Source organism: Hyperoodon ampullatus, assembly GCF_949752795.1.
Source record: "Hyperoodon ampullatus genome assembly, chromosome: 8".
Classification (NCBI taxonomy): domain Eukaryota; kingdom Metazoa; phylum Chordata; class Mammalia; order Artiodactyla; family Ziphiidae; genus Hyperoodon; species Hyperoodon ampullatus.
The window spans coordinates 83,604,225-83,617,040 of record NC_136921.1 but is presented as its reverse complement, the minus strand read 5'-3'; the positions used below and the strand labels follow the sequence as shown (position 1 = coordinate 83,617,040).

Below are 12,816 nucleotides of genomic sequence, written 5' to 3'. Positions count from 1 at the left end.
AGCAGTGCTTCTCAACCTTTGCTACACAGTAGAATCACCTGGGAGCTTTTGAAAAATTTCATTCCCAGGCTGTGTCGTAAACCAATTTTACATCAGTGTCTCTGGGGCTGAGATCCAGGCATTGGTATTTTTTAAAACTCCCGAGGCGATTCCACTGTGCAGCCAAGGTTGAGAACAAGTACTTTAGAATAAAGTTAGAAGTAGCACCTCCTCAGATTTAACTGCACATGATGTTGGAACTTGGGTGGGTGTGACTTCTCAACCAAGGCTGAGTAGGATATTTTGCCACCAATATCAGATAAAGAAGAATTTATTTAAGATTTAGCTAAGGTATTAAAATATGCTAATTTGGTTAAGTATAGTTTAATATTTTGAATTCAGGATCCATTTAAATCTCTTTCCTTTTAGCGCTTTGTGAATCGCATCGTCTTCAGGACAACAGAAACTAGACTTTAACTTTTCCCTAATTCTTATGTCTCCAAGCTCTTTTTTCTCTTTGTTCTGAAAGCTTTGCATAAGTATCTGTTTAGACTTGTTAATTTCAAAAGCATTTGAGGCAGCATACTAGGATACATGAAGTATGATAAGGTGGTATAAATTAAATACAGGATGAGATACTAAGGGAAAACACAGGTGAGGATGTTGTAGAGTTAGGAATGAAGTGAAAAACGCATGGCCCAATGACCTGGACACGTGTTACAGGACACTCCTTGAGCCAGCAGGGCACTGAGCATGTTCGTTATGTGACGTTTCTGTGGGGAAGGGTGAGTGCTGCTGCTAAGGGCTGTCTCTGTGCCTCTGAGACTTTAGTCGGGAATGTGGGACACATGGGATTAGTGATCAGCATGGGGATACTCACACACAAAGAAGGAACTGAGACATCGAGGGACTGACTTTCAACCTTGCTGTCATGTGCTAGGCCTTCTGCAAGGAGTTGTATAGATCTCATTTTGCTTATTTCACAACAGTCCTGTGTAGATGGCATTATTAAGCTTGTATTACAGAAAAAGATTCTGAGGCTCAAAGATGCTGGATGACCTGCTCAGGTAATCAAGCTGTGGTCAGTGGCAAAGCCAAGCTTCCAAGCCAGCTGTGTCTTAGAGTGCAGCCCTTCCGAAGTGGCTCCTGCTGGCTCACATCCCTGTTAATCATGGTTCCTGGGCTTCCCTGGTGGCACAGTGGTTGAGAGTCCGCCTGCCAATGCAGGGGACACGGGTTCGTGCCCCGGTCTGGGAAGATCCCACATGCCGCGGAGCGGTTGGGCCCGTGAGCCATGGCCGTTGAGCCTGCGCGTCCGGAGCCTGTGCTCCGCAACGGGAGAGGCCACAACAGTGAGAGGCCCGCGTACCGCAAAAAAAAAAAAAAAAAAATTATGGCTCCTGCTTATTCTCAGGAATAGGAGAAAAAAATTTTGGGGGGGGATGGTTAGACAAGGGCCATATAGCAATATTAGAAAATTGCTCATAAATATTTAAACACAGTTTTTTTTTTTGTTTTTTTTTTTGCGGTACGCGGGCCTCTCGCTGTTGTGGCCTCTCCCTTTGCGGAGCACAGGCTCCGGACGCGCAGGCTCAGCAGCCATGGCTCACGGGCCCACCCGCTCCACAGCATGTGGGATCTTCCCGGACCAGGGCACGAACCCATGTCCCCTGCATCGGCAGGCGGACTCTCAACCACTGCGCCACCAGGGAAAGCCCAACACAGTTTTTTTTTTTAATTTAAAACTTTCCAGTTTTGGGATTTTGGGGGGTAGTTTTTTTCCTCCCAACTCATCACATTTTCAGGGTAGGACACTTTATGTTTTTTTGTGCAGCCAAACCTAGTTTGTCCCATATAAGAGGGATGTGTCATGTCCTGTTTTGGCGAATTCATCCGGGCTGGGCCAGCAGCAGTGTGTGGGTGTCCCTCTTTGATCTGCCTTCGGCCCACATCGCTCCCAGCAGAGATGCTGCTGTGGCTGCCACTTTGGTGTTAGCAGGTGGAAAGGGTTTTTACTCGCTGCCCCATTTTAGGTCGGTTTTCCCACTCTTGTGAAATTTCACTTGTACTGCGTTTCAGGTGAAGCTGCAAGAGCAGATCCAGCTCTTCAAGCCACAGGGAAGCTTAAATACCGTGCTGTGGCTTGGTTTGGCACTTGATGACATGTCTGAGTCAGATTTCACTAGACTTCCAAGGGAGCCACTGTGTTACATTCCTTGACTATAGTTTTGGCAAATGTGTTGCCTGGGTTTCAGAGTTCTGTGAGTTCTTCCAACTTTGACCTCATGTTTTTCTCTCGCTTTGAATTTTTTACCCTTTCCCCTAGTTGTGAAATTCAAACCACTTTAATCCCACGATCTCCCCGATTTCCAGCTTTGCCTCCTGACCCTTTCACGAGGTCTCACTCAGCTAGGCCTCGCCACCGGGCCTGCTCTCCTACCCTTCCAACCCCCGGGCCTGGGTTGCAGCCAGTCGTCTGTGCTCCTTCCTTTCACATCCCCTCCACCCGAGGGCCTGTCTGCCTGCCTTCTGCCACTTTGTCACTCAAAGTCTGGTTTCTGGACCCGAAGCATCAGCGTCAGTTAGAAGCCTCTTAGAAATGCAGAATCTCAGGCCCCACCCCAGACCTACTGGATCAGAATATGCATTTTCACAGGGTCCACAGGCTATCTGTGTGCACATTCAGGTTTGAGAAGCGCTGCTCTAAGTCACACGTCTTCCGTAGATTGTGTCCTAATTAAGGGAATAGAGTGTTGGAACCCAGTCATTCTGTAGGAAGAATTGGATAAAAAGGATTCTTTATTCATCTTTGGGCAATACTTTGGTTACCTTTAGGGATGGAAGGGATGAGTATGTTTGGGGGAAATGGCTTTGCCTACCCATGTGGGTAAAGTTAAGGCACTGGGAAAAGCTTGGATAATTTAGTTGATAGGCTGTTACCAAGAAAGGATCCATACAGCAACCATCATCACTGTTGAAAGAAAATGGGGAGAGTAGTTCTGTAGAAAGAATATTTGATTCAAATAATAGTTATATTTTTCAAATTATAAAAAATATATAAAATTGTCTTGGCACGTCTGGGCTGCTAGAACAAAATACCATAGACCAGGTGGCTTATAAACAAAGAAACTTATTTCTCACAGTTCTGGAGTCTGGAAGTCTGAGGTCAGGGTGCCAGCCTGGCTGGGTGGGGGTCCTCTTCCAGGCTGCAGACTTCTCTCTGCTTCCTCCTGTGGTGGAAGGGATGAGCTGGCTCTCTGAGGTCTCTTTTATAAGGGCACTAATCTCATTTATGAAGGCTTCAGCCTCGTGACCTAATCACCTCCCAAAGGCCCCACTTTCTAATACCATCAGCTTAGGAATTTTGTAGGGACACAAACATGCAGACCATAGCAAAATTATAAATACAGTTGACCCCTGAACAATGCAGGTTTGAACTGTGGAGGTCCCCTTATACTTGTTTTCTTCAATAGTGAATACTGTAGTACTACATGACTATGGTTGGTTGAATCCGAGGACACGGAGGAATGAAGCCTTGGATACCTAGGGAGGGTTTTTGACGAACGAAGGGTTGGCGCCCCCTACGTTGTTCAAGGGGAAACTGTATAAAAATTTTGTATCTCTCTAAAAGGCAACTAAACAAAAGGTTTGTATATAAATTAATTTAAGGGTTGGATAGGCCCGTATAACACCTATTTCTTCCTTTTTAAAAGTGTATTTCTACCCCATTTGTGGAAATATTACTTAATATGGGGGTTCAGTGGTAGCACAGGTCATATCCCAAGGCAGAGTGACCAGTGTTTTTCCCTAAGGCAAGTTTCATCGTGTCTTTACGCATTAGAGGCTCTACTGCGTGGAAAGGCTGTGTGGTAGAATAGGTGGTGTAGGAGTGGGGGATATGGACCCCTGGCCAAGCGGTGAAGAGGGCAGTGAGATTATGAGTGGTCAGACTGATGCAAGTCCCACCTCTCTTCTCAGGACCCACCTCTTCTTTGATCTGCCCTTACACTGCTCGTAGGGGTATATTAGTAGTGGCAGTATCTGTGTCTCCTCTTCTTCTTTTTAATCCTCAGGACTTTTAAATATCCAGCTGGTACCTCTAAGGCCCTGAAATTTGAAGGAATAGAATTTGATAAGTTACATCCATAGGCTATCTAAAACAGCTTCTCCATAGGATATGGGGAGGGGGAGGGTAAGCTGTGACAAAGCGAGAGAGTGGCATGGACATATGTACACTACCAAATGTAAAATAGATAGCTAGTGGGAAGCAGCCGCACAGCACAGGGAGATCAGCTCAGAGGTTTGTGATCACCTAGAGGGGTGGGATAGGGAGGGTGGGAGGGAGGGAGATGCAAGAGGGAAGAGATATGGGAACATATGTATATGTATAACTGATTCACTTTGTTATAAAGCAAAAACTAACACACCATTGTAAAGCAATCATACTCCAGTAAAGATGTAAAAAAAAAGTCTCTCTCTCTCTCTCTCTCTCTCTCACACACACACACACACACACACACACACACAGAGTAGCTCACTGCCATCATCTCAGAGAATCTGATCCTCTGGGTAGGAAGTGATACTGGCCATCTAAATACAAAGGTCTAAAAAAAAATGTGTTTTTCCAGACTCTGATCTGACTTTGCTTCCATGCAAAAGAATTTCCTTTCCTATGAACACCGGTTGTTGATTGTATGCTTTAACGATTTAAAAGTTTGGTGTTAGAGAGCTAGAAAGGCATTCATTTACATCGGATATAAAATGGTGAAAATGCAGAGCACACACACTTTGAAGAAACATTATTGTCATTTCTGTGAATAACGGGGGCATCTTTTTAAACTGGACCCTACATAGAGCTGCAGGCCTTCAAAGTGGGCCGTCCCCACAACGAGCAGATGCTAGCCACTTGAAATGGGAATGCTGGTCAGCATTCCATTTCTCCTTCAGAAGCGTCTTATGGTATCAAAACCTAACACCAGAAACAGATGGAAACTGGACCTCAGGTTTCAGATCTTCTTCAAAGGACAGGAGGTGCTGAATTGAAAAGTGTTAGATTTAGAAAACCTGTGATCAGTTAAGTGGATGAGGAAAATGTTGAAGGGGAAGTGTTGTCATATAATGAAAGGAAAATAGAAAAATTAGTGATTTTCTTACAAGTTTATCCATGATAAAAAGCACCTAAATAAATGCATGTATTAAGATGTGTATATGTGTTATATGTCATGGTATTTAGGCCAAGTTAATTGACATGTAGGGTCATCTTAGTAATTTGAGGATTAAAGTAGTACTGGATATATAAAGATAGCAGCTCAAATTGGAATATTCTGGTTGGCAACTTTAAGTTAACGCAAAGTAGACACTCATTATTGAAAATATTTACAGGATGCACAGATACACTTTTATTTCATCATAAATACTTAATAACATAAGTGAGGTTTCTGTGATGACTTAGGTTAGTTATTCCTGTGGCTTTTGGTCAGCACCTTGAAAGTGAGTTACACTGGTCTGGTACCTTTGATTGAGGGTTAGCATTCAACTGACATTTTATAGGAGTCATCTGGCGGTGACTTAAAACAGCAAACCAAAACCAACATGAACTTGAGTATTGCAGAAAACTGCGGCTTATTGAAGTTGCCCGTTTGTTTGGTTTCAAAGCTTTGTTGTTTTGTCTTTTGATAAAACTTTTTTCTAAACTGTGACCCACAGAGCATTATTTTCCTGCATTGTTCCTGTGGATTCAACTATGACAGTTTATCTACTGCAGGACTTCTCAGAGCCTTTGATAGTACCAACATACCTGTGACGTGACGCCTGTAAACTGAGATGTAGTATCTGATGTTGCCCAAGCTTATTTCGTTTTACCAGCTGCCCCTCCCACCCCCACCTTGCTTTTTTCCTTGATGGAATATCTACCATGGAAGATAGTTTGGGAAATGATACTCTAGCATTTTTATAGGTAGTTTTTCATGTACCATCACAGCAGTCCGGAGAAACAAGCAGTTTTGTTGCCCCGTTTTGGATGAGTGAGGAGGACTAGGGTTCAGGTTGGCATCAGGACCCAGGTCCCCTAATAGGTCACCAGCCTCTCTGTCGAGGCTTTGGGTTCAGGTAGGAGGCACTTATCACATATGGCGGCTGGGGGGGTGCGGTTATGGAGCTGTGTGCTGATCTGAAGTTCCTCTGTCCTGTGGCTGGTCCTCAGGGCTCTGGGGTCTCCTGTAGAGGCCTTCCTAATTCTAGCAAGTTGATAACGAGGGTGAGAGTTAGTTCTCGTGTGGTTTCTGTGAAGTAATGGTTTAGGCAGCCCCTGGCCCAGGTGTGCTTTAAGTAGGAAACTTACCCAGATATTCAACTGTGGTTCACTTGTGTCTTGCTTCCCGATTTTCGCCCTATGGTACATGTCATGTTTTGCTCTTTTTATAGAAAGAAATTCAAGCTATGAGTCAGTGCAGCCATCCCAACGTAGTGACCTATTACACCTCTTTTGTGGTAAAAGATGAACTTTGGCTGGTCATGAAATTACTAAGTGGAGGTAAGTGGATTTTGTCATTTTTGTTTGTTGTTTTCTTTTTTTCCTTTTGTGCGAGTCAGCATATTGAATAAGACTTTAGATTTGATCCCCTTATTCCCGTATTTAAAAGTTTTCTTGGTTTATTCTTTGCCTAGAGAGTAAAGTCCGGATTTCTTCACATTGATATTCAAAGCCTTTCATAATTCAGCTCAACTTGTAGAATATCTGTGTCCTCTTTTACCCCGGCCTTCTAGGTGTGGGTGAGACTCCCCAGGTGCCTTCTGCCCTCTGATGTCTCTGTGCTGCTCCTTAGCCCCAGATGTCTGTCTATCCTTCTCCATGTGCCCAAGTCCTGAAAGGCCCCATCCTCTCTGTAGCCACCCCTTACTCTCTTCAGAAAAGTTAACCAATCCTTCCTCTTTAAAGCCTTCATTCTTAACATTATTCACATCTTTAACACATTGTAATATAATGAGTTATTTCAGCGCAGTTTACTAAAGGTCTGTGGTGATGGAATTGTTCTGCGGCTGTGCTATCCAGTTTCTACTAGTGGCTCTTAAACATTTGACATGTGGCTAGTGTTACCCAGGGACTGAATTTCTATTCAATTTTAATTAGCTTACATTTAAATAACCTCAGGTGGCCAGTGGCCTATGGTATTGGACAGTGTAGTTTTAGATTGTGGATTTCATGAAGAAAGCATGCGGGAAGGTGAAGGAACTTTGCCTCTCTAGCCTCAGATCACTGAAGTTAAAAAAGCCATGGACAATTAAATTTATAAGACACTTTCCCATTCCTGTATTTTATCTCTTTTAATCTTTTTTTTTTTTTTTTTTTTTTTTTTTCGGTACGCGGGCCTCTCACCGTTGTGGCCTCTCCCGTTGCGGAGCACAGGCTCCGGACGCGCAGGCTCAGCGGCCATGGCTCACGGGCCCAGCCGCTCTGCGGCATGTGGGATCCTCCCGGACAGGGGCACGAACCCGTATCCCCTGCATCGGCAGGCGGACTCTCAACCACTGCGCCACCAGGGAAGCCCTCTCTTTTAATCTTTTAATGTCACTCTTTGATAGGGGAGGATAATGATAACGGTTAATTTTCTTGAACCCTTCTTCCGTGGCTGGATCCTGTGCCACGCGATTTACTGACTTTATTTCATTGTAACGTGGACAACGCCATTGCATGGCAGGTGCCATGATCCCTGTGTTTCAGAAAGGACACCAGAGCTCAAGAGAGTTAGGCTGCTTGCCCAAGGCCACACGTGTCGTGCCTGTTAGTGCTGGGATCTGTACACGTAAAAGCTACCCTGCGCTGCAAGTATCATCACCTTCATTTTACAGACCCGAAAACTGGAGCTGAGAAAGCCCAAGGGATTCCTTCCTAATACCCAGCATCCCCATACCTCTCATGTGTTCTCTTTGCAGGGCGTCCCTCTCTGTATATCCATCTTACTGAGACGTGAAGTATGGTTAGGAGTACAGGAGAACATTGGGTGGTACCTGGACGAAGCCAGAACTGACGGTGCAGAGTTTATTTGGTGGAGCCCATTTTTATCTGCAGACCCAGTTCAGCTAAGGCTGAATCAAGGCAGCATCAAAATTAAAAAAAATTTTTTTTTTTAGAGAAACTGTCTTGGATCCAGCAGAGGCCCTGCAATGAGATGACGAAGGCATTGTAATTGCCTTGGGTCTGCTTGTGTAGGTCTCAGTAGGGAGCCTGGGAGAGCTTAGTTCGGTTCTGTTTCCAGTCTTGTCAATCCTATTAGTTATTGTTTCCTTGACTGCTGACTCTGGCTTTTAATTAAAAAGGAAAAGAAAAATGGAAGAAGAAAGGAAGCCCGTTGGAGCCTACTGCAATGTTGAGTGTCAGGACTGCTTCTTGGTTCTGCTGAGGATGGTGCTTTATTGATAAGATGATCTTAACCTGGCCTCTTCTTGTAGGGGGTCCACTAACTGAGGAAACAAGAAATTCTGGTGACCTGGGGCCCTGTGGATTTTAATTCTTCTCTTTATTTTTATCCCAATTAACCTTTTATAAGCTTGAGAATATCCCCTGTGCCCTTTCGTAAGGACTGGATAGAAAATTTCATTGTCTTTTTAAAAGAATCCAATTTGGTCTCCCCTGGCCCTAGGTAAGAGGAACAGGTTTCCACAGGTAAGGGGAATGTGGGCAGATGTAGCCTTTTGCTCCTTTTGCTTTCAGCAGGCCAGAAATGCATGCATGCCTGGTATGGTATATCCTTAAAAGAAAAAATTAAAATGTTTTTGGAAGTATCGTTTTCTAAATGATCCCCAAATCCAAGAGTCAATGAATAAAGAGATGTTTTGTTTCTCCCTGAGGGGAAAGATATGCATTTGTTTTCTTCTATATTATTTTATTATATCAGATCTCTTACTGAGTGGCAGGTGGCTAGCCTGGTGTAGTAATATCTGATGGGGAAACTCAGTCCTCTTAGTTAAATCAGGGAGAGCTTGGAGACAAATTCAGGTCCTGAGATAGGCTATTTGGTAACTTTTCAGAAGTGTTGAACCCCCAGGTAATTATGGCTCTTAAGGTGACCGGGAAGTTTAGAATATTAATTAACATGTGTTGAAACATGAATTCTCAGTGCCAAGGATACTAATCTGTTTATAGTAACAAAATACTATGTATTTATTTCTTTATTATTCAACTCTGTACATCACGCCTCAAGTAAATGTAAATGACGATTGCCTAGAGTCACAGAAAGGAATCTTCTGGTTATAAGCAGGGGTCTAAAGGCAACAGACATTTTTTCTCTCCTCCTACCTGAGGTTAAGGAAAAACTGCGCTTCTCCAGGCCTCTTGTTCTTTCTTTTTCAGTTTAGACATCCCGAACCCTCTTTTAATCTGTAAGCAGTTGCATGTCTACGGAAAAGGGACTAACTGTGAAGTGGCCGTGAACAGTCTTCTGCTTCCTGACTCAGAATCCCTCTCATTAAGTTCAGCTGGATGTGTGCTTGCAAACTTGGATTTAGTGTTTTTCTGGTCACGAGCTACCATGCAATTGTTTGTATGCCTTGGGAATATTTGTGTTAAATAAACAAATGAAAACTATATTTTGTTGTTTTCGTTTAGCTTTTTATTTTTCTAAGGATTTAAAAAAAAATTTATTATCTATTTATTTATTTAATTTATTTGTGGCTGCGTTGGGTCTTAGCTGTGGCACTCAGGGTCTTTGTTGTGGCTTCTCTCTAGTTGTGGTGTGTGGGCTTTCTCTTCTCTAGTTGTGGCACGCAGGCTCCAGGGCGCGTGGGCTCTAATTTGCGGCACACCGGCTTTCTCGTTGAGGCGCGCGAGCTCAGTAGTTGTGGCTCTCGGGCTTCGTTGCCCTGCGGCATGTGGGATCTCAGTTCCCTGACTAGGGATTGAACCTGCGTCCCCTGCGTTGTAAAGTGGATTCTTTACCACTGGACCACCAGGGAAGTCCCTCGTTTAGTTTTTTAAATAGGGAGGGCTATTCTGGAAAGGTAATGAAGGTGCTTATACAGTTGTTCAATTCTTCTGTCTGTCCACTTAGGTTCAATGTTGGATATCATAAAATACATCATTAACCGAGGAGAACACAAGAACGGAGTTCTGGAAGAGGCAATAATAGCAACAATTCTTAAAGAGGTTTTGGAAGGCTTAGACTATCTACACAGAAATGGTCAGATTCACAGGTATGACCCCTGCAGAGATGTTTAAATTCAGCTGTTCATATCTTCAGCCCTAGTTAGTAAAGAATACTAAGGAAACACACCTCACAGGTAGGTATTGACATATCTCTAACTTAGGTAGTTTAAATAGATGGGAAAAAAGTACTTAAGAACGAAACAAGAGAACAAGTTTTGATGAATTATATTGGTATATTGGTTTATCTGCTTTCACTGAAATAAGAGTAGACTACAGAAAGTACTGTGGGGACTCAAAAAAAATCAGTTTATATTTTATACTCATTTGAAGTATACTCATTTGAACTGGATAGCACCTCTGACTTTCTAATACAGGCGAGAGTGTTCCAGACATTTAATATGTTAATTATTTTTGACATGGTGGTGGAAGAGAAGGAGGGGAGGCACTAATTTCATCTCTTTTGTGGCATAAAATGCTAATTCTTTAAATAGCTAAACAGCATCGCATATGAATGCCTGATGCTTCAAATGGGTTAGGGCTCCTTGGGCTCTTAGGAATTGTTGCAAGTAAATAACCACTTACCAGTAATATGAATATTGCAATTCCCTTGCCCTGAGCTATAAGTGAGCTGTATGTTTAATGGTATCTACTGTGTCTTTCAATAATTAGAAAAAATATTACTTTAGAAGTCAAACTTACAAATTGTAAATTGTCATTTTTCTTAAGTGTTAAGACTACTCAACACAACTTCTGTATAGTGAAGAAATACATTACAGAGTATTGTAATTAGTATTTACCATCAGTATCTCCCCAGAGGAGAGACTGATCAAATCCATTGTTTTAGAGGCTGAGGGGATTGATTGGAAATTGCATCACAGACACATTTAAGTGGAAGTAGAACAGCTTTCCATAGACTGGGCTTTAATTCTTGATAAAATGATAGTATTGTGTGTCTATGGCAATCTGTAACTCTGTAACATGAAATAATCTACTCATTATTGTTTTAATTAAATCTGGATAATGATAGCACATAAACTATTGGTTACTAAAATCCTAATCATACCCCAGGAGCAAACTATAAAATCACAATGTACCTTTGTAACTTTTAAAATCTGTGATGTAATTTTAATATTTATAAAATAATAATTTTGTCAAACATCTCCATTGTATGATATGTATTAAAATCTCCCTGAGTGAATATAATGTCTGTACTCCACAATTAAATTCTCCTTTTTTTTTTTTTCTAATAGGGATTTAAAAGCTGGTAATATTCTTCTGGGTGAGGATGGCTCAGTACAAATAGCAGGTAAAGCTGACAAAGATAAAACATTCTTTACCTGTTTACAGAAGTGTTAGGGCTTCAAAGATGTAGACTTGTTCCTAAGAAATGAACAAATTGCATGTAATCTGTGTTTTTAAATTGAAGTATAGTCGATGTACAATATTACATAAGTTACAGGTGTACAGTGTAGTGATTCACAATTTTTAAAGGTTCTGCTCCATTTATAGTTATTATAAAATATTGGATATATTCCCTATGTTGTACAGTGTATCCTTGTAGCTTATTTTATACATAGTAGTTTGTACCCCTTTACAATCCCTCCCCCTTTCCCTCGTCCCATTGGTGACCATGAGTTTGGTCTCTATATCTGTGAGTCTGCTCCTTTTTAGTTATATTCACTAGTTGTTCTGTTTTTTAGATTCCACATATAAGTGATATCATACAGTATTTGTCTGTCTCTGTCTGACTTATTTCACTTAGCATACTACCCTCCAAGTCCATCCATGTTGTTGCACATGGCAAAATTTCATTCTTTTTAGTGGCTGAGTAGTATTCCATTGTATGTACCACTGTATCTGGGCTGCCCTATCATAGAATGTTTCGGTCTGGGGTATAACATGTTTTCCTGCTATTTTAGAATGTGGCCTTTTTTCTTTTTTGCAGTATGCGGGCCTCTCACTGCTGTGGCCTCTCCCGTTGCGGAGCACAGGCTCTGGACGCGTAGGCTCAGCGGCCGTGGCTCACGGGCCTAGCCGCTCCGCGGCATGCGGGATCTTCCCGGACCGGGGCACGAACCCGTGTCCCCTGCATCGGCAGGCAGACTCTCCACCACTGCGCCACCAGGGAAGCCCTAGAATGCGGCCTTTTAATAAAGAACAATTTTACTTTTAATTTTTTAATATTTTCTACCTTCCAGATTGAATAATGGTGATATTTATATAACTGTAAGAAGCACTTTTGAGAGTTTTTGGATGAGTTTGGAAGTTTAAAACTATTGTACACATTAATTTTAAACCTTTTATTTCTCAAGAGGTAGCTGAAAGAATTGTGAACTCTTAAAATCTAGGGCTTATTTTGCTCTTAAATCTGACGCTTCATGGAGATTCTTGACAGTTGATAGGCATGGCAAGGCAGTAAAGGTCAAATGAGTGAGAGCATCAGGCAGGAGCCTTCTATGTGCAGAACCTCTCATTTTGTTAATGCTCCTAGAATAGCCTGAAAGGTCTGCTTTAACATGTAGCCATGTTCATATCAACTCTTGTTTTATGCCCCGTCTGGGAAGGTCTGTCTCAGCATCCTCTCAGCCATCATTGCTTTGGGCATTTTTGGCTGGACAGTCCTTCTCCGTACTGGACTGTCCCTGTCATCGTAGGGTGTTCAGCCTTCTGGCTTCCGGGCATTAAATATCACCAGA

The 12,816-nt window shown here is 42.4% G+C and overlaps 1 protein-coding gene across 3 annotated transcripts in view; it reads left to right on the top strand.

Moving 5' to 3' along the window:
- STK39 (serine/threonine kinase 39) overlaps positions 1 to 12,816 on the top strand; it is a gene marked incomplete at its 5' end in the record, with an annotated part of 310,643 nt that overhangs the window by 76,726 nt on the left and 221,101 nt on the right. For all 3 annotated transcript variants that reach the window (XM_079710015.1, XM_079710013.1, XM_079710014.1), the window contains 3 exons: positions 6,403 to 6,511; positions 10,026 to 10,167; positions 11,371 to 11,426. In XM_079710015.1, coding sequence (XP_079566141.1) covers positions 6,403 to 6,511; positions 10,026 to 10,167; positions 11,371 to 11,426 — 307 coding nt within the window. The remainder of the gene's footprint in view (positions 1 to 6,402; positions 6,512 to 10,025; positions 10,168 to 11,370; positions 11,427 to 12,816) is intronic.